The following is a 26,904-nucleotide window of genomic DNA, read 5'->3' as shown; positions in this document are numbered from 1 at the left end:
TTTAACCCCTCAATTCACCCTACCTTTCTGTGTCCCTCCCTCTTGCCTCTCCTCTTAGTCTCTACTTCATCTCTTTGTCTTTCATATTTCTGTAGACATTTTCTCTATCTCTTTCCAACAATCAAACTTCCAGGGAAGTTCCCATCTCATTTTAATTATTTTTCTTCTCCTGCTGTTGATTTTAATTGAAAAATATCTGTTCATTGCTTTTTACTTGTCCTCTTCATGGTGGAGGCTATAAGAAGTTACTCATTGACCAATGCTTCTGTATTTCATGGGAGAGGAATAAAATTAATGCAGGAATATGGCCCCCTGTATTTTGTAACTTGTGTTTCAACTTAAGGCAGTGGTGATTCTTTCTGCCACATCACTCCCTTAGGTGCTGCCATTCTTGAGCTGGAGGCTTAGCCCTCTCCCTGAAGAATTTCATTGTCAGAGAGAAGAGTGGGGGTTCTCCCATGAAGAATTTTAATCACCCTGTCTGTAGCCCTTTTGAAGGAGGCACAATAGTTCCTATAGTAACTACTACAGTGTGGGAGAAAGGCCAGTGCTCTCGCCCCCAGCCACAGATGGAGAACTCTCTTTGCTTAGATCACTGGAAATTCTTGCACAGCAAAGACTTCATCCTTTACAGTGAACAGAAAAAAAATCTCTGAAATAAACTCTCAAAATGGACAAGTGCTAGTTAAAAAACAGTGATAATTACCAAGCAGAGAACACAAAATATACTTATTTCTTTCTTGGGATTTCTAATTTTAAAAAGTTCAGAAAAGAAAAAAAAAAACAAACCAAAAATAGAGACATTTAAGCCCTAAGAAACTTTGTCTCCTCCTCACACCCACTCTACCTCCACCCCCTAAAGACAAAAATCCTGTGGGAAGGAGCAGACCTATAAACCAGATGAAAATGATTGGGAAAGGGAAAGGAAGAGGCTTCTAAAACAAATGAAAACATACACTAAGACAACCTCTTATCTAGTTTCTTTTTTCCATTCATTTTGCATCTTTCTTAAGGGGGAGACATATTATGTCTTGAAATCCATTGATTCCAGTTCATTTAACAAGTGATATAATACTTTCTGCTTTTTTGAAATTTTATTTTGATCAATTTTAAGGTATTGACATTTAGAAGCTATCAAAAAAGTTTAAAAGTATTAAGCAACTTGAATTTGAAAAGCAAATTTTGTTAAAAATTCTTTTAATGCCTGGAGCTTTTGATAAAGCATCATAGATGAAGTACTGGAAATAAAACCCCCATACTTGTAAATGTGTTACATAACATTTTTGTACATTCTTGATAGCTACTTTTTTATTCCACAGAAAGTTTTGGATTACTTTCTCAAACAGGGATTTCCCAGTAATGAATACATGCTCTTTACCAGTGACCAGAAGGTGGACATCTAGAACAATAGGCATTCTTGTACACAAAAATATAGATTTGAAATGGTATTGTTAGCTTTGTAAGTTGATTATCATATATTGCATTATGCATCTTACGTATAGTCCTTTGTGACAAATTTGTTCTGATGCTTTATTGCTGTGATACTTCGTTGGTAATGGCACAGCATTAATGATTCCCATAGCTTTACTAAACCAAGATAAAATACCTTTCCACATATGTTGCAAATCCAACTGAGATTTATATCTTCTTCCCATCTGTGAAGGTCGATAAGAGACCTAAATTTTGGATCATGTGATGGCTTATGGTGAGGTAACTGGTGACATCATTAATTTCTTTGGATACCCTTCCCAAATCAGAGGGCAGCATCTCTGCTTACATCATGCTGCTTGTCTCATATTATCTCACTTTAGATAAGGATCTGGATATGTATCTTGTATACCTTATGTCCTCGACCTATTTGTTGAGCAGAGGAGTTCACTCTTTCTGGAAATTTCTTTCAAACTTAGAATCAATCTTAAATGAGATAGCAAAGAAAAACCAATGGGAAAAATATTCATCAGAAGGTATTAAATATGGAGTAAAGTAATTTTTTTCTAAAGATTCTGTGGATGTTAGCATGCAGAAATACTGGTCTTCCAGTATGTAGTGTTGATTACACTTTGTTCTTCCCTGAGATTGCATCCTCTGTTGTTCAGTTTAGTCCCTCAGCCAGTGTCTCTGTCTTTTAGAAAACACAGCTTTTAAGCATTTCCAAATTACTTATTATGTCTCATAGGAAATCTCCAAGATTTTAAGATGACATCTCACCTCTTCCTCTAAAACCCCCTTGATTGGCACATTTACCTGCATTTTCTTTCATGAACATCTGGAGTTCTTCCTAGAAGTAAAAAAAGACACATTTTCATGTAGAATCTACTTTGAGACAAATGTATCAGAAATTGTGTTGTCATTTCTATAGATCTTTTATCTACTCTGAAATAATAAAAATGTTACATTTTTGAAAAGAATGCTTAAAAGATTATAGCCATGTTCATGCTATGGACTGCTTTGCACATACAGTCACCTGAGACAATCCAGAACGCTTTCTCATCTGAAACCGTCATGTGTTTTGTTATTATCCAACCCTGTGTGAAGCTTCTATGCAATTAGGCTCACACGGTTACGTGTTTTGTGAATAAAGCCGATAATTTTATTTTTGGTAGGGTGTTTATAAACTTTCATATTCATGTAGATCTGCTCAGGCTTTGCTAATTAAAGTCTGACTTTATTGGCAGTCATAATTAGAGTTCTTCAAGATGGGTTCTGTTTCTTTATACTTTTTCAGAGAGCAGATTATCTAAAAGCTTGCAGTGGGATGGCCCTATGTCCACCTCTGCTCCCAAGCGTACCAAAGATGCTGCTTGGAAAAGCCAACAAAATTAAATACAAAAAATAAGGACTTTGGGGGCTAATGAAGGAAAAGCTTTTAGGACTAAATAATGGTTAAGGAAAATTAATTAAAAAGTTTCATATACTTTTTAAAACTAGTTTTAAAATTATTATTATTTAAGCAATAAAATTTAAAAACTCTTGGTTTGAATTTTCCCAAACTTTCCACAAAACCAGTTTATGTTGCGGGGTGGCATACAAAATCTCACAAAAATATTTTAGGGGGAACTGATTACTGTACTTGTGTTCTGTGCTTTCACTCCTGTGGTTCAAGGAACACTGCTTCTATTTAATTACAACTTTGTCTTCACTAGAAGAAAGTGAAGGTCAGTCTTTGGTCTGTGCTCCCATGCCCTAGAACTGACTTTAAGAGGAAATCCTCTCTTCAGGATGCATAGAAATCTTTGTTAGGCAGTCTGCATTTTTCTTTTCCATAGTTTCCCACTCTGTAGATCAATTGCAAATGCTCTTGAGGTTGCATTAAGTGTGTCTAGACTGCCTCAAAGATATCCTGAAAGGGATGTGGTTCTTCCTTCACTTCATGCATAGCCAGATTAGTCATTGAGGGAGGAAATTTAAAAAGGAATTAGTGGGCAGTTAGAATTTTTTCTCTTGTTAATAATTTGTTATGGAATAACCTTATGCCAAGGATAGACATGTCAGCCTGGATCATAAAATCATAGTCCAATGCCACAGAAAGTAAAACATTTTAGAAATCAGATTTTTCTGCTCCAGCACTACAAAGTGCACATGTGAAAACACTCCTTCTATCTTCTTGTCACTATTAACATTCAATATTTAATATAAACATTGGTTTGGCCAACTTTTTGATGAACCACCACAATTGTGCATTTAAACTTTGAACATTGTTAACTAAATGTAGGCAGTACCAAATATGACCACATGTGACAAAGTCTATTCAAAGATGTTTGTTCAAACCACTAAAATAGGAAAATTTGAAAGAAGAATTTAACCTGGGTTTCAAATTTGTTTTCACTGTAACTCCTTTAGCAGTTTGATACACATGCTTAAACTTCTTCACATTCTAATTTTCCCTGCTTCCTGTTACTTGAAAGAAGAAATTCATTTCATGTATTCACTATGTCATATCTGTAAAGAGTCTGCATTTAAAAGGGAATCCGTATATTTTAAAAATGTGTGCATCCAAGTCTTTAGGTCTGTGAAGGTTTGATTTGTAGATGTTGTGATATAAATCTTGAATCTCTTGCTTTCCAAGTTTTCTGTGAGCAGCTGCTGATGGTTCCATCCACAGGATGTGATATTTAGATGAATGGCTGTGGCTTGTGTGATGGAAGCCAGTTCAGTATTTATAGTTTGTGCTCTGAAATTTTAGAATTAAATAACATTGGTCCTGCTTTTTAATCCAGCCATTTCAGTCTATATCTTCTTTTCGTCTATTGTTGTGCCTACAATTCATTCAGTACAAATTAGAGGCTTTGTTCTGTGACTGGGCTGTGAGATTGCCATGTTTCTGAAAGGTACCAATATGATATGCATTTGTGTACCCAAAACAGCATATTTCTTTTGCTGCAAATAGGTATCAAGAAATCTTGAAAGCTCAAGTCTGTAAAATAATGAGGCAATGAATTCAGAAGATCAAATAATTTATGTTTCCCTTGTTCTATATTTATCTCAATATTCTTGTCTCATTCCTCAAAATATGAAGAATGATAGTTATGGAAATGCATGAAGTAAAGTGCATATTTAACATCTAATCAGTTATCAAAAAAGAGTTCCAGCATGGCTACCAGAAGCATAATGGTTTTCTGTGTAGCGTATTTATGCTAGTTGTAAAATTAGAAACTGTCATTGCAACCTCACATCACCTGACTAAGTGCAAGACACATAAATCCAAGAATTCTACTGCCATAAAAATGTCCATGAACTGAATGGCATGACAGTACCACACGATACCGGTCTATGTGCATATATCCACTAGGATGCAGTCATCGATAGAAGATTTAATTGGAAAATTTTAAAGCTAAGATTTGATCTTTTCTTGATTTCTAGTAACTCACTGACCTTACAGTGTTTTCATTTGAGCTGTAGAACTTGAGGGTCCCAAGTATGAAGAACGGGTGACTTACCTGGAAGTGTCACTTGAGTTTTAAGATACTGTTTTAAAGAGTGTTGCACTGACTTCATGCACATTATTCAAATCATGATACTCACATGCTAAAAATCCTGCAACTGATATCATAGACCTGGATTCAATATGTATTGGATACACTTTCAAATGGTAGAGAATTGTAAAGGAAGGATATGGACAGGAAACAGAAAATAAATTGAAAGGTAAATTCCAAATGGTAATGTGTTCGGACAATGTGTGGAAATTACAACATGGTCTAGATGGAAGAATGAAAGAATATAAAGGATTTCAAGGAGGTTTTCAGGGGCTTTTTTGCTTTTTGTAGTGCTTTTATGGAGACTACTATGAAGCAACGCCTAGCAAGCCAAAACTGTAATTTCCTTTTGGTTTCTGAGAGATTATAAATGAAATAACCATACAAAATGTGTATTGCTAACTGACCGCAATCATGATGAGAATGCTCAAAATCCTTACAGTGCTATATGTTTTGTTTTGTCCCACAACTGAAGCTAAAGTTTCTTCAAGAAATACAGTCTTGAAGACAACTTTTCTCTTAAGGTGTTTGTGTCTATGTCCTTGAATATGAGAAGAGAGGAGGACTTAGAAAATGCTGTCTCTACAGCAGTCACCATTTGTAATTATGAAGTATTGCCTTAATCTATTAGCTGTGAAGTCACCTGTTTGCCCAGTATAAATAGCTTAGAATTTCCTGCAAGGAAATTACATGAAGCATCAATAAGGAATGGTATTACATTTTAGGTCAATATGACTATCATTACTTGGCATTTATCTTTTCCTACTGATAGCATGTTTGGCAGCCAGTATCATAGAAGACTAAGCAATTGTTGCTCTGTATTTTGTTTTCATTGGTGTTAAATTAGCCTGTTCAGTAATGACAGTCATTCATTCTGCTTGTTTTAGTGGATTTTTGGTATTTCACTTTTCTTATTGTACATTATAAAATCAGCAATATGTAAAGATGGACTAGTGCTATGATGGTTTCAGAGGTGTTAGACCATCAGGGTCTTTGGATGTAAATGCTTTTGTACACACTTTTAAAGGGTGCAGAATGAACTTTGTCTCTTCTCTCTGCTATGGATATGCCTGGTTTTGCCACTAAGACAGGAAAGGAAGGTTCCTGCAGCTCTGTGTGGTGTTTTCTGTCCTGTAGCTTTCTCTGATCCTGTGCCAGAGATAGCCTAGACCTAAGAAGAAACATCGTCTTGCAATAGATGCCTCCTTTTGGTTATACTCAGACTTGATTGCTGGCTTTGTGTTCCCGGCATAGAGTTTAATGGAATATTAGTTTTATGATTTCTCAGCCTTATTTGTAGTCACTGCTGTCTTTGAAGCATAACTGCCTATTACTCACTTTGTACTTTTAAATTATGTAATTTAAATGTAGAAGCTGAAGTTTCAAGTACCTATTTCAGCAACAAACTGAGATACTAAAATACTTCCCTACACTGAGGAGAACTTTGATATAGAATGTGTTTACAAAATATTGGCTTTTTATTGTTGTGTTTATTTCATTTCAGTTTCAAATAAGATAAATAACATGTTCAGATAAATCTCTCATCTCTTCCTAATTCATGAGTAATATTTAATTCTTATCTGCACATTTCAAAACATTTACATTATGTGTAGCCTCTTTTTCAGTAGCATTTTTCACTAAATTCTGCATGCTTTCATCACCATAAACCTACAGGGCCTTGGGATATATTTTAACAAAAAATTAATTTCCAGATTTTTTGACATTTAAATACATGTTTAAAAGTTATTTTTCCTTCAAATTTGAGTTTGAAATTGCATACTCATTTTATATGATATGTAGAAGGCAAATTTGAAATTAACACTCATGTATAAGATGCAAAACATTTAAATAGTTTTTATCAGTGATCGGGATGCGTAATAAATAAATGTGCAGACCTTGCAACATAACTGTTTTTTATTCAGTTATAGGTGCCCAGCGCAGGAGAAGTCCCAGTGCCCTTGCCATTGAAGTATTTGAATCACATTTGGGAAGTCATATTTTACAGGTAAAAAAAGGCATTTCCAAGAAAAATCAAAATAACTACCTAGTCATATTTCTGCCAGTAATTTGAATGGTACTGTTGTCAGCACTTATATTAATGAGATCCTTTTTTTTTATGGTCATATTTCTTCTATTTAGAAAGTCCGTGATTGGGAGTATGTTAGTGAGAGGGAGGGCAAGTGTTATTTCAGGTGAAACACAATATTTTGTTGTTTAGAATTGTGCAGTTGGTGTTTGTTCACAGAATGCCTTTATGCTTTGTGTGTATATGTGTAAAAGTTGGTATTCTGTGTTGGTGATTTGATTGGTCTTGCATGTCATGCATCAGTTTAGGGTTGATGGTTTTTTCTCCACTTTGGTTTACGAGCACTGCTTTCCTCCATGATATCCCAGTTGTCACAATTATATATCACAAATTTGGAGCACTCTGCAATGACTAAAAAATGAACAGCAGCATGACTTAGGCCTCCTTAGCCATGAGATAAAAACTAATCTGGTATTTATCAAACAATTTAGTCATATGGTCCAAATCATCGTATTCCAGGAAGATTAAATTGAAAAACAGTGACCTGATGGAAACATCCTTATGTGTGCTTTGTTTTGCTAGAGTTACTACAACCTTTCCTGCTTTGGAGTAGTCAAAGGTTGAGTAGAATCAGTTAAGAAGAAAATGTGATGTGTTTTGCAGTAAAGCAAATCCCACCCCTATGGAAATAAAAACCACATAGTCTTTTCTAAGTGCGGCACTGAACAACTGCTCTTACTTAGCTATGTACACAGCTTCTCCATGCAAATATATTGCCCAGTGTGTTATCTTTTGAGAGGTACAAAGAAGGAAATTAGGATATTATCATGAGAAATATTCCACTTAATTTGAAATGATTGAGAGCTATCTCTCTGTACTAACTCAGCTGTGCCATTCAAAATCACTATGGATAATGTCAAATTTTCCACATCTTTATAAAGTAACTAAAGGCGGAATAGCAACAAGGATAATTTTAGGAAAACATGATATTAACTGATAGAATTAATTTTTCTCTAGAACAAAAATCATGAACTAAGTCATTTGCCTGGCTGTACACTCTTGGCAGAGGTCTAGGTCAAGTTTTTGATTCTGTGAGAAACTACTTTTGTTGTAGCTACTGTGTCAGAGATCTGCACCAGTATCTGCAGTACTGTGTTTGCATATTAGGCAGAAACACTGTTATGTTGTGTCATACATGAAAGGAAAAAAAGAAAAAATAGCAGTTTTGTGATATTTCAGTTTATATAATTTGTCATTGTGTTGAATATGTAAACATACATTATATTATAAATGTGTGGGTTTTACAATATTATAACTCATATCTAGCTAAAACATCTTTGAGACTGATTTATATATACTCCTTCAGTATTGACTTTTATGAATGAAAATGAAAAAACCTAGGATGGCCACTTTGAAAATTACCTGATATTTGAGGTTTTCACTTAGTGCATATTAAAACTTTCAGTGACTTTTATACTTGTTTAAACTGGATTTCCTTGTGGTATCTATTTTTTGTACTTATTTGGGATAAACTAAAGTGCTTTCAGGAAATAACTTTATCATACTACTATTAAAAACCTGCTGTATTACATTTGTACCTGTGACAGGATTTTCCATCAAAACTGTCATCAGCATTGTATCGAATGTCTGTTGAGATGCAGCATTTTCAGAGAGATTAATGCTTTTATGAAATTAGTCCCATTAGTCTCTTAATTGGTAATAGGAAGTTCCACTCTGATATTTGCAAGAGATAGACTGTTGATGATGGATAAAGGACAAATGAATTAATAGTGGTGGCAAGTTTATAATGATATGTTAAGATTTTGTCTTATTTTAGTAGATTAATCAACTATTGGGAGGAAAACCTGGGTCATGTATTCAAACACACCACTGCTAAACAGATCAGAATGAACTTCAAAGTACTGCCTTGTGGTCTTATAGGTAGAAAGATAATCACTAGAAGACAAAATATTCTTTCAAACAACAATCAGACAGATTCTGTGGTGTAATACAGTTCTAATATGTTCTCACTTAGTCTACTGCTCATAGAAATTATTTCCAAATAAGTATCATGATAAGTATTGTTTGCAAGTGAAGTAAACAACCTTGATTACACCTTGGGAATTTTGATTTCAAAGTCTGCTATCTGAAGAAGTTGAATTAATAGTTTGTGTAATCCCTTTTGCTATTAATATTTTGAAGACTGGGTTAAGTGTAAGCTCAGAAATTAAGGAGCCTCTCTAATCCTTTTAATATTTTGATACTTCAAAATTTATTAACAGACAAATGAGAAGCATAATACAGTATATTTTTAAGATGTGGACGTAGTATATTTATAGTGATGCTGTAAAAACAGAAATGGAGGTACATATTGTGATATTTTTACATCTTGAGTCTATAAGCAGCTAGAGTCAGTTAGTCATGTTATGTATACGCTACATACATTAGTCATGTCTGTATATATTAAATCCATATACTTACACATAATAATCATTCAATGAAGAATGCCTTAATCAATGACAATTATATTTTTTAGTATTAAGAACTCATACATATAAATACTGTTTAATAAAATAACTTTAATTGATTGATACAACTACTAAAGGTATTCTAGCATATACAATTAAGAAGTGGAGAAAATAGAAAACTCAAATTCTGCCTTTCAGAAGAAACATAAAAGAAAGAAAGTTACTTATTTTGGTATGAGATAGCATTTCTGCCCAGTGATCGCACAATCAGTTCTGTTTAGTTGATGGTAGACTTTGCCAACTCCCAAAAAGTCCACACACCTTAACCTTTACATAAATCCAGAGATGAAAAAAATTATTAAAAATGCTGATAAAGGGAATTTTAAACTTCTAAAGAACTTCATGTATGTAAGGCTGGACACACGTTTGCATTTGTCTTTTGTGCTAATCTGGATATGCACAGAGTCTTGTACTTTGCTTCCTTATGAAATGCAACACTTATGCACACCTTCATTGTGTGGGTGGTGAGCACTGGCACAGGTTGCCCAGAGAGGCTGTGGGTGCCCCATCCCTGGGAGTGTTCAAGGCCAGGTTGGATGGGCTCTGAGCAACCTAATTTGGTGGGAGGTTCCCCACCCATGGCAATGAGTTTGGAACCAGATGATCTTTAAGGTCCCTTCCAATTCAAACCCTTTTAAGATTTTATGATTCCATGTCAAAAAATGTCCAAGCCACAGCTAATTACTGTGTATCATGCTGAAGAGGTAGTAGGTTTGAAGCCAAACACACTGTCCACCATGCGCTTGTGGGAAAAAAGACCACAAAACATGATTGCTCAGATACTGTTATGTCAGATACTTCATACCCGTACAACGTCTTTTAAATGTTTTCCAAGTAAAATCATCTGAATTATGAATAGTAGAATAGCATGTAATGAATGAGAAAAAGGGATAATGACAATATGTTAATTAATTTTTTACAAGAATTTTGATTTGCCAAATTGCATGTTTTGCTTATCTTCTACATTCTTTTTCTTCTAAAAAGTGGTGTCAGAATGAGAACAGACATTTCCAGTTTTACATATATATAATAATATAAATAGATAGATAGCTGATAGATAGATAAGAACAGACATTTCCAGTTTTACATATATATAAAAATATAAATAGATAGATGATTGATAGATAGATAGATAGATAGATAGATAGATAGATAGATGAGAGAGAGAGAGAGATCTGTTTATAAAAAAAAATCCAGTAAAGAAAATGACTTCTAGTGCCTACTATTAAAAATTTGGCTGAAACTGGTTGTAAAATTAGCAAGATTTTCATCATATTTTTCCGGGCCCCAGAATTTTTTCTGTAACTTCATTTCTATTGAGAAGGTGTGGAAAGGGGTCAGTAACTCCATATTCTTCATATAATCAGGAATAATCAGGAAATGTAGAACTAAATATAGAGAAAAGGGAAAGTTAGTGAATATATTTGCATATGCAAATTAGCTTAATTGATACTGCTTGCCTCTACAGGGATTTTTCATTACAAACTGGAGTGCTACATTGTTCAGCTCATATTGAGTAATTTAGTAACTAATGAGACCAGTTTGCACTAATTTGCATATGATAAATGAGCTTAATTGCAGTAAATAACTTGGAGGCATAATTACTTAATTTTCCTGTGTTGCATGGCTTTTAAGTTCACGTATGAACAACTCGAGATAATTTTGCATATTTAAATTAGTTGCCTTTAAAATTCTTGAACAAAAAAGAACACACCTCACAATTTGAACAGTAAAACAATTAAAAATAAAATGTACAGTATTTTGAAATTGAATTTTACATTTTTAAAAATACATATTTTTTCCATTAAAATATTATTGTATTCTTAAAGGCTAAATATTTAGAATCAATACTAGGAGCGTCCATATGAACTGTAGTAAGCAGTACACATTTTATATTTCTACATACAAGAGTGAGAACTTTCATAGTTGCAGTCTTTGATTCAGCAATGCCTATTCAACTCTTAAGAAACTGTAATACTTTCATATAGCATTGCATACCACACACAGTAACTTAAGACACTAGTTGTCTTTAATTATTTACACTGTCCTACTTCTACCTCATTTTGTGTGAAGAAATCCTTAAACTGCAGAGATAATGAAGCATCAGTGTAACAATTTTTTTTGTAGGGTTGTTCAGTCCTGAGCACTGGCATGAGAAACCTTTATGACATAGATTTACATTATGACTTTCAAAAAACACAAAGAAAACCAAATAAACAAACAAACCAAATCCAAATCCAAAACAAACTACATGGAAGATCTTAGTTAATTTCTGCCATATCCCTCAAGTTTTTACACATAATTCTGATAGATTTGATAGAATTGTACTACTGGACTAAACAAACAGCCAGCCACCAATTTCATCCAATCCCATAGCAAGATCTGTTGGGCACCTCTGATTTACCAGTGGATGGCAATGACTGAATTCTCCATCTGTTCCATAAAGATGTTCACCTACCTTCCTAAAAGCTTTTCATAAGGTTTGTTGGATGTTTCCTTGGAAATTTTATGTGACTTGGATTTCCCTTCTACTTTATGTTGTACCTTTCTCTCCCATTAAGAAAGTGAACAAAGGTCTTTTTTGTTGTTGTCCACATGTGTCTTGTCCTCCTTTTCTGTTATTTTTCTAGAACTGTTGACACACAGTGTAATATCAAGCTTTGCATAGACAGCAGCAAGAGTTCACTATACTGTCTCACTACAGTATTTAGTCTTATTTGGAAGATGTTGCTAGTTACCTATATTAACTAATAAGGCAGTGACACTTTTCATTTTTTAAAAAAACCATCTTGCTGCAGGGCATGTGGATAAAGTTTTCCATATATTGCAAATATGGATGTTAAGCCTGCAACCATTGTAGATTGAGCACAATCTGTGAAAATGTTTTGTTAAGACATATTAGAGATCAGTGAACAGAGCAAGTAATTTCTTTTTTTAATAATGAAGGATTGTGGATGAAGTTACAAGAGTTTTACACAATTAACAGTGTCATGGAGAAACAGAAGTTTCTCCTGTAGTGGAAACAAGTACCAGTACTTTGCCCTATAATCACACTGTTAGTTAGGTATTAAAATCAACCAAACAGAATAAATAATCATAACTGAACAAGAAAATACAGAGTTCTAAAATTTGTCTTCCCCCACAAATGTTGTGTAAAATTTTGTAGTGTTTTAATTAGATATAGGTGGTAATAAAACAAGTATGAGTTGCCATTGAGTTTAGAGGTTGGCTAGGCTAAAACTGAGTGGAAATCTCATTTCTTCCAGTATTTGAATAGGGAGTCCTATCTGACAAGAAAATTTAAAAAGTGGGAAAAGAGACAGGAAAGTGTTGGAGTGCTATAAAATATTAGGGAGGAGATTTATCTTCTCATTTGCTATTTTCAGTCATTCTGAGTATTACATAATGAGGTTATCTCTGTATAACACTAGTCAACACAGAAATAGTGACACAAGACTAAAGGTGAGGAAGCAGCAGATGGTAGTACCGATGGAGGATTTTTCCAGGCTGAGAAAGATGTCAGGAGAAAAGACTTCTACTGGCTTGGAGATTTGTGAAGGGCAATTGCTAATGATGGTGTCAGTGGTACACTTTCTGAGAGTGAAGAAGACTGTTCAGATTCTTGTCTGCATTGGGCTAAAGGGGTAGACTACTAACTGACATCTGTTAGCATGTGTCAAAGGCAGACTAAAAGAAGAAAATGTGAAATGACTGACAAAACTTAGGACATGTTGGAGAGCACAGAGCTGTTCTGTCTGAAAGTAAAGATTTTTGGGATGAGGTAGAGGTTAAATTATGCATTAATAGACAAAAATAAAGTGTAAACGGAGAGATGAATAAAGAGGAAATAGCTGCTAGAGATCAAATCATGCAGCAAAAGTGATCCTAAACTTTCTCTTGGTGGTGAAGAGCTGTGCATAATGCAATGGCAGAACACATACGTAACAAGTCAGAACTGAAGGCTTGGAGATCATATAAAACCTCTATGAGGGGATGATTTCTGTAAACCATACATCTAAACTACTTTGTATACTTAAATTTTTAATCTGAACCTTCGTGTGGTCATGTACAGCCTATTTTTATGACATTAGGCAGCATCCAGGGTTTGGGTACAAAACCAAAGGGGACACCAACTGCTTTCAACAAAATGCAGTCCAGAAATTGAACACAAGAAGGGAGGGAAAAAGGCACTTATTTATCTACGTGTCTATCCAAAATCAAAAACATTCAGTATGCAACCATGTTTTCTCTAGAAAAGCTGATGATTCTTCTATAAAGTGCAAATTAACCATTCAGAAACAGTGATATAACAGTACTGAATGGGATGCTGTAATGCCGTAGTATAAATTGAACAGTGATGGATTTATGGTGTAAAAGACAGTATATACACAGAGAAAATTACAGCTTTACAATTCTAAGTGGGCAGGACCAAAGAAAATAATCTGGATTATTTTAAGAACATTAAATTAGGAACAAAATATTAAAAACTTATAATAAATTAAAAACAATCAGCATACTAAATGTTTTGTTGAGAAAAAAGACAGATAATCAATTTGGAAGTAGTAATTTAAGGTAACATGAAATATCTGGTTATTAACAGCTCAAACACTGCACACAAACACAGTTTAAAGGCAGAAAATCGGTGTAAATACTGATATTTTGTGAAAAGAGCCATAGAACTCTGGTAAGAAAAGATTAGTATCTTGCTTGGCAATGTGCCTTTCCAGGGACAAGCCCTCTCCAGTAGCAGCTTTCCCTTTAAGATTTGAAGGTGGGTGCTATTTCATCTTTCTGCAGCTAGTGTATAATCTACATAGGGATCTGATCAGGCTTGATGAGCAGTCATTCTTTAGCTCTGCAGTTGCTCTTTGTAGATTGATAATCTTCTCATATGATCATCCTCTGATAATAAGAGGATAAACTCTTACACCTGGTGTTAATTTATTTAGAACTTTAGAAATCTAATTGTGCATTTTATACTAGTGTAAATGATTCAGAGTAATGACAAGTATTTGAAGCTGATAGTAGGCATTAAAAACTCTCTCATAGAAATTTTAATGTTGTGGGCCTCTATTCACTGTTGGATGCTCTTCTGCACTTTAAACATGTGTAAATGCCACCAAATGCTATGATATGGCTCTGGTGTTACACTGGTTTAAATTATAACAGAGGTTAAATGGATACATTGCAGGATTCTAAAAAGGGCTGGGAACAAAGGCTAGATCAGAATCTGAAAAGGTTAAAGGAGTTGTGCAGACAGCACTGTTACAAGGGACATCTCAGGTCCATTAGCTGGAACACGCAGCAAGAGATTTTCCTGGGTTCAGGAGACTCAAAAGGTGCTAATTTGCATACTCCAATTTGTCCCAGTCACAGTAAATGAGTCAGATTGATTCCATAAGGGCAGGGCTTTCAATCTGGAGTTATGGCAAAGGTACAGCATCCGAACAGTTGCTGCCCAAGGGGTTATATACTAAAAGGAGACTGGGGGAGGTGTGGAAAATAGCATTGTTTTGCAATTGGAGCTTGGAACAGTACATTTAAGCCTGCATTTTATATGGCAACTATATATAGAAGTGTACAGTTTTATTTAATAAAGAAATATTTGATATGAGCAGGACACAACATACAGTAGTGTGTCATTTAATTCCTAAGAAAATATTTGAAGAAAATGACATATCTCAGCACTGTTTGTTGACCATTTTGTTGTCACCTGCTGAGTGTTGCCATTTCCATAGCCAGTAGGCTGTATTGAATCAGACAGAGGGAATAGGTCATTAAAAGAAATGGAGGAGTTTCTGCAGCCTGTAGAAGCTGAAGGAGGATTTTTTTTCTTCAGATACATCAACAAAACTCTATTGGAGTCTGCATTCAGCTATGATTTGGGGGTTTGTCCTATTTTTCTCTGAAGTAAGGTGGCTTGAAAAGTATAGACAGAATAAACTAATACACGGTTTCACCAGAAAGAATTATACCTTCTGTGGTGTTTGTAAAGGTACAGGTGAGGACAGTAAGTGTTCTGGCTTCAAAATGCCTTGTTTCATTTTTTTTTTCAATCACAGTATTCATCAAGAAATGAAGAGAGTGTTGATTTTATATAAATAAATAAAAATGAGGAAAAGTATATTTCATGGGCATGCTGGGCAAGTTAACATGTTTTTCTTCACTTTCATGAAAACATTGATGACAGTTTCAAAGATTGCTATATTCCTCATTTCAGGCTTTATGAAAATAAAAAGCACTAGAAAATAGGCTTTAAATATCCTGTGTACTCCTCTGCAAGAGATGTGAAGGGCAGTGCTGCGTGCCCTCTTTTTCCCTGGAAGCTGGTAAAGGGTAACATTGGAGTCTGCATACAGAACACCCTTAAATGGAGCATGGACAGCTGAAATTCACATGAAAATTATTGTTTAAGGCTGGTTTTACCTGAGTTATTTCATCATATCAGATATTTCCTAGTCACTGTTTCTTTTTTTCTTCTTCCAACTCTGAGGTCTAAATAAGTAAAAAATTAAATATTGACATGAAAGATTTGTGTTCAACCTTTCCCACTGCTATAGACACTGCAGCCCCTGACACAGTTCTGGTTTTCCTGGATTTTACTTGGAAAGTGCAAGCACTTTTATGTAGGGAACAAACAAGACTAAGAAATATGGAAAGAAGAAGTTCTGATACGGACCCACACAGAGAATGGCACTGGGAAAGAGCCCGGACCATACTAACTGCATATATGAAAGACTTTGGTGGTGGGAGTTTGCAAGTTATGTGTTTTACTTGTACAGGTTTTTCTTAAAAAGGTTTTATTGTAACCCCCACCCCCACCTCCCACATAGTTGCCACCCCTCCCGTGTGTTCTCCTTCAGGCACCGATTAGGCGCAGGGATTGTCTCCCAGACTGGGACTGCCCACCCGGGGGGTGTCCCACCCCTGCATTGCCAACGTGCTGCTCATGCTGCCGAGTGGCAGCAGCTGGGACCTGCTGGGGCTTCCCCTGCCGGGCAGGGCCAGGGCAGCCCAATGTTTGGGTTCACTCTGCCTTGACATGCCAGTGTGGCTGCCAGGACCGTGCCTGCCCCGCGTATGAGTTTCTGCCTCTGTCCTAACCCCATTGGTTTTCTCACCCGTCTATCCCCAGTCCCTTGGTCCTATTGGGTTTGATCCTTTCTCCTAGCTAGCCGAATACCTGTCACTCCTTTCTTCTGGAGCCTTTACCCAATCCTGTCCAAGCTCCAGCACCTTCCCCTCAAAAACCTGTAGAAGCCTCGTGATTGTGCAATAAACGGGTTTTTGCTTCCAATCTCTCTGAGCGAACAGATCTCTCTCACACGCTCCGCAGCTCAGAGGGACCTGCGGGAACCATCTCTCCTACCTCCCAATGCCGCACACCTTTACAGACTTTAAGTACAAAACATTTAAAGGAATGCAAATATGGTTGAAATGAGTGAGTTAACCTTGTAGACCATGCTCTCTGTTATGAAGTATATTATCTCAAAAGTTTTTTTCACAGAGTGGGAGCCTAATATGTAACAGACACTTAGCGGTAGAGACTCGGATTTCTTCTGTACAATTTCAAAGAAGGTCACTTACAAGTAAGATTTAAATGGAAAGTCTGCTCTTAGTGTTTCAGAATTTCAGCAACTAAAATTTTACATAAAAATGTATTTCTATTGTGGTTTAGAAGTTCAGTGTTTACTTTCATAAGGTATATGGTCAAGAGGCAGTTCTGGAAATAAGAGTAAGTCTCCTGTTAACTCTGAGAACAAAAGTTTTGGGACTTTAAAACATGTCATTTTGAAAGACTGTCCTGCTAAACTTGGTATCTCTTTTTGTTCTCTCTTTTGCATTTACGTGTATGAAACAGTAATCATCAAGACAGTGTCTTTCATCCTTTACAAATTATGTAGTCAAACAAAATCAAAGACATACTATCATTCTCCCTTTGCAGAAAAAGTACTGGATATTCTAGACATAAATAATATTTATCAGAATGTATAATAGAAGATAGGAAACAGTTCAAATTTTCAATAATATAGTGTTGTATTAGTCTATCAAAACAAGAAAAAATACTTGGTTTTGTTTATTATGAACACCAGCTGAATATCCTGAAAATACAAATCGTGGGGTTTTGTCTAATTTCTTGCAGGTATTCATTTTTATGTTTTGCAGCTAGCACACAAGAATAGATAATTTTAGTTAAAATACCTACTTGTAGGGTTGTGCCTGTGAAAGCAAAGCTGTATGTCAGCTGGCCGGCAGAAGGTACTACACCTTCCTGTAGGAAGGTCTGCCCTTGTCACTGGCATTGCACTGAGGGCATTGTAGGGATTCTTATTTGTGTCTCCTGTAGGCCCCCATGCATTTGCATTTTAGGATGCAGTAGTCCACGTAAGATTGGGCACATGCTGTGGGAGAGAGGGAGGGAGTTGCTTCATGTCTAGTTCTTGCATGTTTAGGCTACTGACTTTGAACTGCCCCCCACACTTCCAGTGTTTGCCAAGGCTAATTAGCAGCATTTGGCATTCATCCTACAAAAGTTTTCCCAACTCCCAAACAGATTATTCCTGATGAGGGTATGAATTATCTACATGTAGGAGGCTTGGCAGAAAGAGAATGTAGCTTCTATTACTGAATTTAGGAGCATGTACGGCCATAAGCCTTGCTTTAGAATGACATTCAGTGATCTCCCTCATGGATAGACTGTGAGTTTGGTAGACTCCAAATTTAAATAAAAAGTGGGCTTTCCCATTTCTTAGCTAAGGAAACAGTTAACATTTCTTAACTTGTAGATATTAATCAAGCTTTGTTCCCATGTACTGAGGTCAATACCTTTCATTCTCAAGTCAAGCGGTGAAAACTCATACTTTTTCAGAGTAGCTAAGAACAGCATTTTAGTTAAAAAGGGCATTTTATTTCCTTCAGTGTCAAGAATGTGCTTGCCAAAGGTGACACATGTAAAAAAAACTAAGGAAGTGTCAATAATATATCTACAAAATTTTTACTTTCTTTTTTTTTTAAGTATTAAGGAGCATTTTAGTGATTTTATTTCCCTTGTTATAAAAATGTCTCTGTGGTGTCATCCAAAGCTTACACTTGCAATCTGTGGCAGTATATCTAGAAGTAAAAATTGTTTAGGATTAAAAAGTAATGGATAGTATCAGCATAACTTCCCATCCACTAGACAGGAAATGAACATTTACCTGTTCTACATATTTGCTGCACCTGCAAGATTTCCTCACCTGTGCCTGAATCATGAGGAACAGTAGAAATACTGGAATCTGATATGTAGTGGCAGATGAAAGCATTAAGGGATACAACTTTGCTCAGACAGTACTCCTGAACAGAGAGGCACCACTCACTAATTCACAAAACATGACTACAGGGCAGAGGTAGGCTGACCTGCAGCCCACAGATGATTGGGTTTGTCAGCAAAACCATGATACCAGCAAATTTACCAGCAAATGCCACGATACAGACTTCCTATTCAGTCCTGGGCATATGGGTCCTGCATCTGTCAGTGTTACACCTGCAGTTGGCTCCCAACCTGGAGCAGATTCTGTATTCCCAATGAGTAAGAGATCCCAGCAAGTACAGCCACTGAGTGGATAAGCCAAGTCTTCTGAAGCAGTGCTGTTACATTTGAAATGCCAATTAAGGTTGAAAGAAGTCCTGTGAGATTGTATGAAGGCTCTTCCCATTCATGGCAAGATTGTGATGCATAAGGCTTTTTCTGCTTATACAGCTATGTAAAAAAACCAGCAGCACAGCAAGGAAACAAGGGCATTTTTATATGCAAAAAGAAAAAAAGTACAGAAAAAGGACTGGAACTTAAAAGTGTTTTTTTTCTCATGTGGAGAAGAAACTTTGTTAATATTTAGCTGCTCATTCCCCTGGGAGAAATGGTGTGGATTCCTGAGTCACTCTTGATATCCAGAAACCCTGAAATAACTTTGCTTTAATAAAGAAGTTCTCTTCTTACACTGTCCCAGTTTCATAAACTCTGTGAAGGCTAAATCCATTTGTGCCACACTGAGCAATCTCAGAGAGTGAGAAAATCCTGTAACAGAGATAAGGGCTTCTGTTTCCCCTCTCTGCTGGTATTTTCTCTTTCAGCAAAGTTCTTTATGCAATACTAATTTTCACTTGTTTAAGCTTGTGGCAGGGTTGTCTTTCAAAGAATTTGCAATAGAAGTATCCATCTAAGAATGAATGCTTGATACCCAGAAGCACCAAGAACACTCTAGGACAGAGAAACGTAACACACTGGCCTCCTTTACGGGATCAAGGTGTAAAACTTGGAAACGAAGCTTAAACCGTCTTCCTTAGTTGCCTGTAATCTACTTCAGAGGTAACTGTATATCTGAGTGGAGCATTCATTTCTTGCCTTTAGATCTTTAAAGTAAATTCACTATAAGCATTAAGTGGTCAAAATGCCAGAGCTGATTTTCCCCTTGAATAGTCAAGATAGATATTTCTTCACAAATAGAGAAGTGAGGACTGTGAACAGGGACACATGCTGGTTTTATCAGCTCTCCTGCACAGCTTTGCTCATATGTTTTTATATTGAAAACTTATGGTCAAGTCTTTCTAATATAAAATTCATATGGTATATAAGGATTATTGGGAGTTAATGATCTAAGTCTAGAGGGCTGTAGAGTCTCCTCTGTTCTAAAAAGAACTGAAAGGATTACTGACAATGCAGTATGTACTTCATAGTTCTTTAAACAAAAAGTGGTAGTCCTTTAAAATAAGTAGCCAATAATTATTAATTCATTAAGCTGGTACTATAAAAATTTCAGTCATTTGGAACTAATATGGCTTAATATGCTTTTACCTTGGGGATTTCATTGCATTTTAGCAATTATGTACTTTTATTTTACCGTGCTGTTAATAAAAGCAACAAGAACATTTCTCTTAAAGAGGTGACTTTATGAAGTGTGTTTCTCATTTTAACCAGTGCTGATGCTGATTGGCAGAAGAGAAGTTTTGGGTTGCTTTTAAAAGGGAAATGTTCCAAAATTAAGAAAAAAAATAAGGAATATAAGAGGAAGAGAAGGTGCAATTCCCTTTTTTTTATTGTGTTAACCCACATGACACCATTACAATATATCTTTATAAACCTCTCTTGAGGTAAAAAAGACAAATAATTAAAAAAAGAAAGAAAATAGTCCTCTGCTGAGTTTACTTTTTCTGTACAATAGATTTCCTTTGTACTTAATTTGAATTTGTCATTAATAAATGTAGTACTTTGAATATTAGTTATTTCATTGTCCTGCTTTGATTTGTGACAATTTTTTGAGATGTTGCAGGTGTCTTATTTCTCATAAAACATTTTATGCATTGCATAAGAAGCACTTTATATTACAGGGGGAAAGGTAAATTAAAAAAAAAAACAAACATTTCTTGTTGGGAAGTATTGACATATTTTAAAAAATGGTCTGCACTTTTATTTTCCTGGTTGTGCTGTTTCATTAAACTGTATTCATTCCTGATTTTTCTTACTATAGGCAAATTGAGTCTTTTCTAGCAGAAACACTTCATTTAACTATGTGATGTCTGGGGCATGCAGAAGGCTAACTAGAAAAAGAAGGCATTTCACAGCTATGAAATACAGATTTTGTTGTGAGTTACCTGTTAAGAGTAAGTTTTCTCTTTCATGACTATAGCAGAAGCACAGAAATTAATCCTAATTGTCCAGAACTAGATTTTGTGAGTGTCCAACACATATTAGCACATCAGAAAAGCTTAAACTAACATGAATTTTACGAGAATAATTTAAGGGGTGGGGGAATATTTTTTCCTGATTATTGTAGCAGCCAATGGATTGATAGTTAATGATTATTTAAGTCTTCTGTTTTATTCTACAAATACCCCAAGGAGAGGCAGACCTGACTGTCTGTGTGTTTCACTCTGTCCTGTCGGGCTGAAGCTTCTCAGTTGTCACTGTTCAAAATAAGAATATTAAAAAGAAAGTAGTAATGAAAAATAAGGCAATTTATATTAATAGTAGATTAAAAGAACTGAGAGGAATATAGAGGTTTCTATTTGGCCATCTTGTCCACGGGGAAAAAAATACATGGCTGTGGAATTCAGCAAGCATTGAAGATGGCTACATAAAGATACAAGCAATCCTATGTGACCAAAATTGCAGGTTTGTGATCCATCTGTGTGACCTCCTCGCTACAAAAGATCCTGAAGTGGAATAATAAGTAAGCCGTGAGGCAATGTTCTCATTTCACTCTGATGTTCTGATTTTTCCCTAAATACTGAGTACTGAGAAATATTGCTGCAAAGCTAAACCTCTAGGTCACTTGTGATAAATTTTAGCTAATCATCTAAAGTCAAATTCCTCCATGAACTTTATGCTGCAGGATGCACAGTATGTAGTTAATGGCTTTTCTATATTCAGTCCAAATAAGAGATGAGAACACCTAGCACAATAAATTCATGTAGTGTGCAAAACACTGAATACACAGATTTTCTACAAATAGAGTACAAAGACCAAGATCTTGTAGTGAATAGACTAGCAAAATGAAGTCTGCTGAGAAACAAGCCCAGATGCATTTCTCTTTGAAATTAAGAAAAAATAAATAATGATTGCAAAAGCCACAATGACATTTTAATAGATTTTGTTTAAATTGTTAACATGAATATAACTGAAATTTTACTCTGAAAGAAACGGCACTTTTTCAGTTGCATAAGAGAGTAAAAAGGAGGAAATGCAGAGCATTTTTTGAGGAGACCTTTTCAGGATATGGAACTGACTGAATGTATGAAGATTCATTTAGACATTAGGCTTGAATTCCAGAAGTGCTATATATTTTTTAAAAACCCCAAAGTCTTCAAATATAAAAATAATTGAACCTCTCAAAACAACCTTTGAGTGGTTTACAAGCTTTATGATGTTAGAAAAGTATAAGCTAGCAAAGGTCCTAAGACCTTTTCCCTCTGACATAAGTGGAAGTTTACTTCTCTGACTTTTAATGTTTTGTTACAAAGCAGGAAATGTCATCCACTATGTGGACCTCAAAAATGCAAGTAATTCAGTCACGTGGCTCCTCTCATCCTTTTAAAAACTGCTTAATTCACTGACTTCAGTGGATACTCCTGAGAGCTCATACTGTCCATCTGGCCAATCAGTAATGACAAACTTTTTTGAAATTGTGTTCTGTACTTCAGTATAACACTACACCTGTGTTTATGAGTAACTTAAAGGTGCTTAAATGATTCTCTTAATAGGTGAATGTAAGCAGAAACAAAAAAGATTATGATAAAAATAATTAAAGAAATAGTATCCAGGACTGAATTCCATGAGCTGCAGTAGGGAAATGACTGAGTGTATCCTGGTATTGCCAAGGCTTTTGCAGAACCACCTATGAGCTTTAATTACAGGTAGAAAGATTTCCTCCTTCAAAGGAAGTACCTCTTTTAAGAACACAATTATTAGTAGTTCCCTGTCAATATAACAAAGTCATTCATTAAGATTTATTTCAAGATAATTTCCTCATTTTATTTTGTGCAAGTATATATTACTCTGATTTCTGCTTTCAAGGAGTTATTTGCTGTTTAACTCTTTTTTTCCTTTTGCAGTCTTTGTGGATGTTATCATTTGACTTCTGGTCATGTGACCATCTTATGTAACCATTGAGCAATTTGAGGTAGAACATTTTCCAATTATACTGAGTAAACACTTCTGGACTGATTTGACTTGAAAAAATACCTGCCTTTCATCATCATCAGTTTTTGTTTTGTTTTGTATTTAATAAAGAAGCAATATCAGTATCTAATAAAAATGTCACACAATTTCTGATACTCTTTTCCTTACTGCTTTTTCCAGATAGTTTTGCAAATCTAGAAAACAGCTTTAGCAAAGAAAATTTCCTTGATAGTGGAATTATTTTGCGGCAGCTGGGGTTTTATCAATTTAATGTTTTTTCCTAGCTTCTGCGATTTGAAACCTGGAATATCACTATGTGGGGTGCTGGAAGAATGATGCCATTGAACAAGATAATTTAAATATCTAAGTTAGGCTACAGTCATTCTCAGAGGACTTTAGCTGGTCCCATATTTCTTGGGTTACTAACCTGTAAAAACCCTGGAATAAATTCTTAAGTCAGTAATGACTTGTTTTAACGTCCTCTGCTGGAATATAGCCTTATCTTTTAGAAGATAACTATGTAAAGAATGAAATCCAAAGTGTCTGGTAATGTAGCTTTTCCCCAGGAAATCATTCATCTACTGAAAATATCATGACTGCTAGTATCAAGGGGAGAAGGAATATAATTAATTCATCGAGAACAATTGTGTCTGTATTGCCTAGACTGTCAGGTCAAGATCTCTTATAAGAACTTTACATTAATACTTATTTACTTCTAGTGGAGATTCAGGATTAAGTTCTGGGACCAAATAGTGCCATCCTTCTTCAGAATTTTCTCCTAATCAAAAGCGACTTGGGTCCTTTTTAAAGTTGTGTCTTGACATAATTTCTAGACGTAACGATTCTCTATAAATATTGCCAGCTCCTTGAGGAGGATACCTAGCTGAGGCTCTCTATTTCTGTTGACACTATAAAACTTATGTAGTTCCATTGGTTTGTTGCCATGGCATTCTTCTTTGTGTCTCTGCCTGCAACCAAGCTATGATGCATTGATGGATTATTTTAATTCAGACTGTCCATGGTGTAAATGATTACTTTAGTAAAAGAAGGACTATTATTAAACACAGCTTAATACATTAGAGAACCATTCCTCACAAAGCATTTTTAATTTTTTTATATGTATTAGGATTTTAAAAAACAGTACATTTTACTAGGGGAAACAAGATATCTTTCTAAAATTCCTGAGATATTTACCCATAGGACTTAATATAATGTAAAAATATACTATGATAAAGTGAACATAAACTTTAAGCCTCTTTTACAATGTTAGTAGTAGAAAAAGTAGTTCCTATAGGTAAGAAAGAGTAAATCTCAATAGAGCATAGTATTAGACTTGCAAAATAAATAAAAGATGGGCAAAAGTTTCCAGGTGAAATGCATAGACCAGAGTTCTTCATATTTGGAAGAATGATTGCTTGTTTTATAACAAGCAATTACCAAGTTAATGAGTACACCATTTTCAGCAGTCGTTGCTAAAGGTGTCTTATATAGGAATGCCCATTGTTAGAATAATTTCAGTGCAGTTATTGGTTGTATCTGCTTTCTCTAGAAATTCAGGTCTTGCCATGACCCAGAACTGTGAACCTAAATCTGAATCATATGTGTCTTTCTCCCATTGAAACATACAGCTACAATAAAGTTCTCTAGATCTGAACTGAGACATGATTAAGCTTTTCATACCAACTAAAGAAAAAAACAATGTAAAGTTGAACTGTATTTTTTATTTAGGTTGGGAAAGGCTTCACACCAGTCAGATCTAGACTGACTTCTATTGGCATAGATGCATTATGTTCTATCAGACATCCATTCAAGGTGAATTTAGGGTATCATAGTCATCTTTGTAAGCTGATGAGAACAAATACTGACCAGAAGTTCCAGAGGTTCAAAATCTGAAGTCATGGAACTTAAACTGAAAAGCCCAGTTCCAGGAGCTGTAAGCCATTACTGCAATCTTACTGTGTCTGTTGTCTGCTTGCCGGGTGAGAAAATAAGCCACACTGATTACCCACTGGGAAGAAGTTCTGAGTGGGTTTTTAGAAACAGATCCACAATGCTGCGTAAAAATGTGATGCCTTGCATTTTATACAAATTATGCATTCAAGGGGGAAATTACAGTTAGAAAGATACAATCTGTGTCAGAATCAGATATACTCCTGGAGAATAACTAAAGGTGTGGGGGGAAGAAGGAGGGGGAGGCAATTTTTTCAGCCAGGAATTGGGTTACATGGAACTACTTAGACACTACCTTGTTGTTTGTTTGGTTTTTTCCTGTGGACCAAGATCAAATATAATGATAGTTCTTGTCTTTCTGGATCATGAACTTTTCTCATTTTTCGTTTTAAAACTTGGGTTTTAGAAGCCCATTGAAATGAGGCCACTATCCTTCTTTAACATCTGTGAAAGGTTATTAAGAGTTAATAAAGACTTGAAAAATGTGATTGAGCTAATATGAGACCATCAGTGAACTAGTTTGTGCTCATTCAGACACAACAGATGTGAAGGACTATCCCAGAAACACAGCTGGCAGTGAAAGATTTTGCAAACATAGATTGCCTTCTTTTGTTTGACAGGAAATCTACTGTGATTCTAAAGTACAAAAGTGTTTTTTGCTCCATACTGTTTGTCAAACCAGTTCCAGAAAAATCACGAGAAGTGTGAGACTTGTAGTTAGTGATATGTTTTCAGGTAAAAGAAACTAGAATCACATGTGTACAGCAATCAGGTCTACATGTGTTAATGAGGGTAAATGTTTCTGCTAGTCTCTCTCTGTCTCAATAACCATCCTCAAGGGCTTTGCAAAAAGCTTTCACTCTTATTTTGTATTGTACACCTACCAGGCTATTGTCGTCTCAGTGCATCTGGTGTCAAATCTAATTCCTTTACTCTTTACCCAGAGGAAATCCTTCTCCAGTAGTTCCTAGTGGGAGAAAATGTATCTTAAGCTTTGCCCCACTGAGCAGAGACAGTCTGCACAATTCATGTATCATCTTTCTGTACCCTTTTTTTGCCCCTCGAGGAGGTCTCATGTTAGTGTCATAGAATCAAGAAAAAAGATTCTTACTAGCTTCACCTTGTCAGCTTTTTAATGAAACCAATACTGTCATTAAAATTTGGGCCAGCTAGTTACCTATGATTACAGTTAATGAGCTAGTGTAAATGGAGCTACAGACTTATGGCAATTTATGTCACCTGTGATTGTGGCCTTTAAGCTGTGAACTTTTTAACCTGTTGGGGACATCTGGATGAGAAAGGTGAGCCCATTCCATCAGGCTGTGTTCAGCGCACCACATTTTACATGACAGTGTTAGATGCATACGTTTCAGTTTGCAGATGTTTATTTACTCATACAACAGACTCAAATGGAGTTAATTTTTGGAATTGCAGTTGAATTGTTGTAGATCAGTCTGTTACACACAGCAAAAGAAGAGGCCCTTGCAGTAATGTTGAAGCCCTGAGGCTGTTGGCTCAGCTCATGATATATTGTACTGTTAGTCCTTCAGCTCTCTCACAGGGGATTGCTGGTCCTACTATGAGGTCAGGAGTTAACTACTAGTATTTTAGCAATGTACTGATATCAATACAGCTTCTATGGAAACCCTACTTGACGTCATTTTTAGATCTTTGCTACTGTAGCTAAGCTTTAGTAAAAGTCAATAAGAACATTAGATTGTTGTCTGTATTATTACTTGCCACTTCCTGCCAGCAATCTACCAATTCATTAGC

General features: G+C 35.5%; 1 protein-coding gene across 5 annotated transcripts in view; it reads left to right on the top strand.

Moving 5' to 3' along the window:
• NPAS3 (neuronal PAS domain protein 3) overlaps window positions 1–26,904 on the top strand; it is a 605,164-nt gene that overhangs the window by 297,035 nt on the left and 281,225 nt on the right. For all 5 annotated transcript variants that reach the window (XM_071557955.1, XM_071557954.1, XM_071557953.1 and 2 more), the window contains one exon: window positions 6,896–6,978. In XM_071557955.1, the coding sequence (XP_071414056.1) occupies window positions 6,896–6,978 (83 nt within the window). The remainder of the gene's footprint in view (window positions 1–6,895; window positions 6,979–26,904) is intronic.

The sequence above is a fragment of the Pithys albifrons genome, chromosome 6 (assembly GCF_047495875.1).
Source record: "Pithys albifrons albifrons isolate INPA30051 chromosome 6, PitAlb_v1, whole genome shotgun sequence".
Taxonomy (NCBI): Eukaryota; Metazoa; Chordata; class Aves; order Passeriformes; family Thamnophilidae; genus Pithys; species Pithys albifrons.
This window is presented reverse-complemented; position numbering and strand designations above follow the sequence as displayed.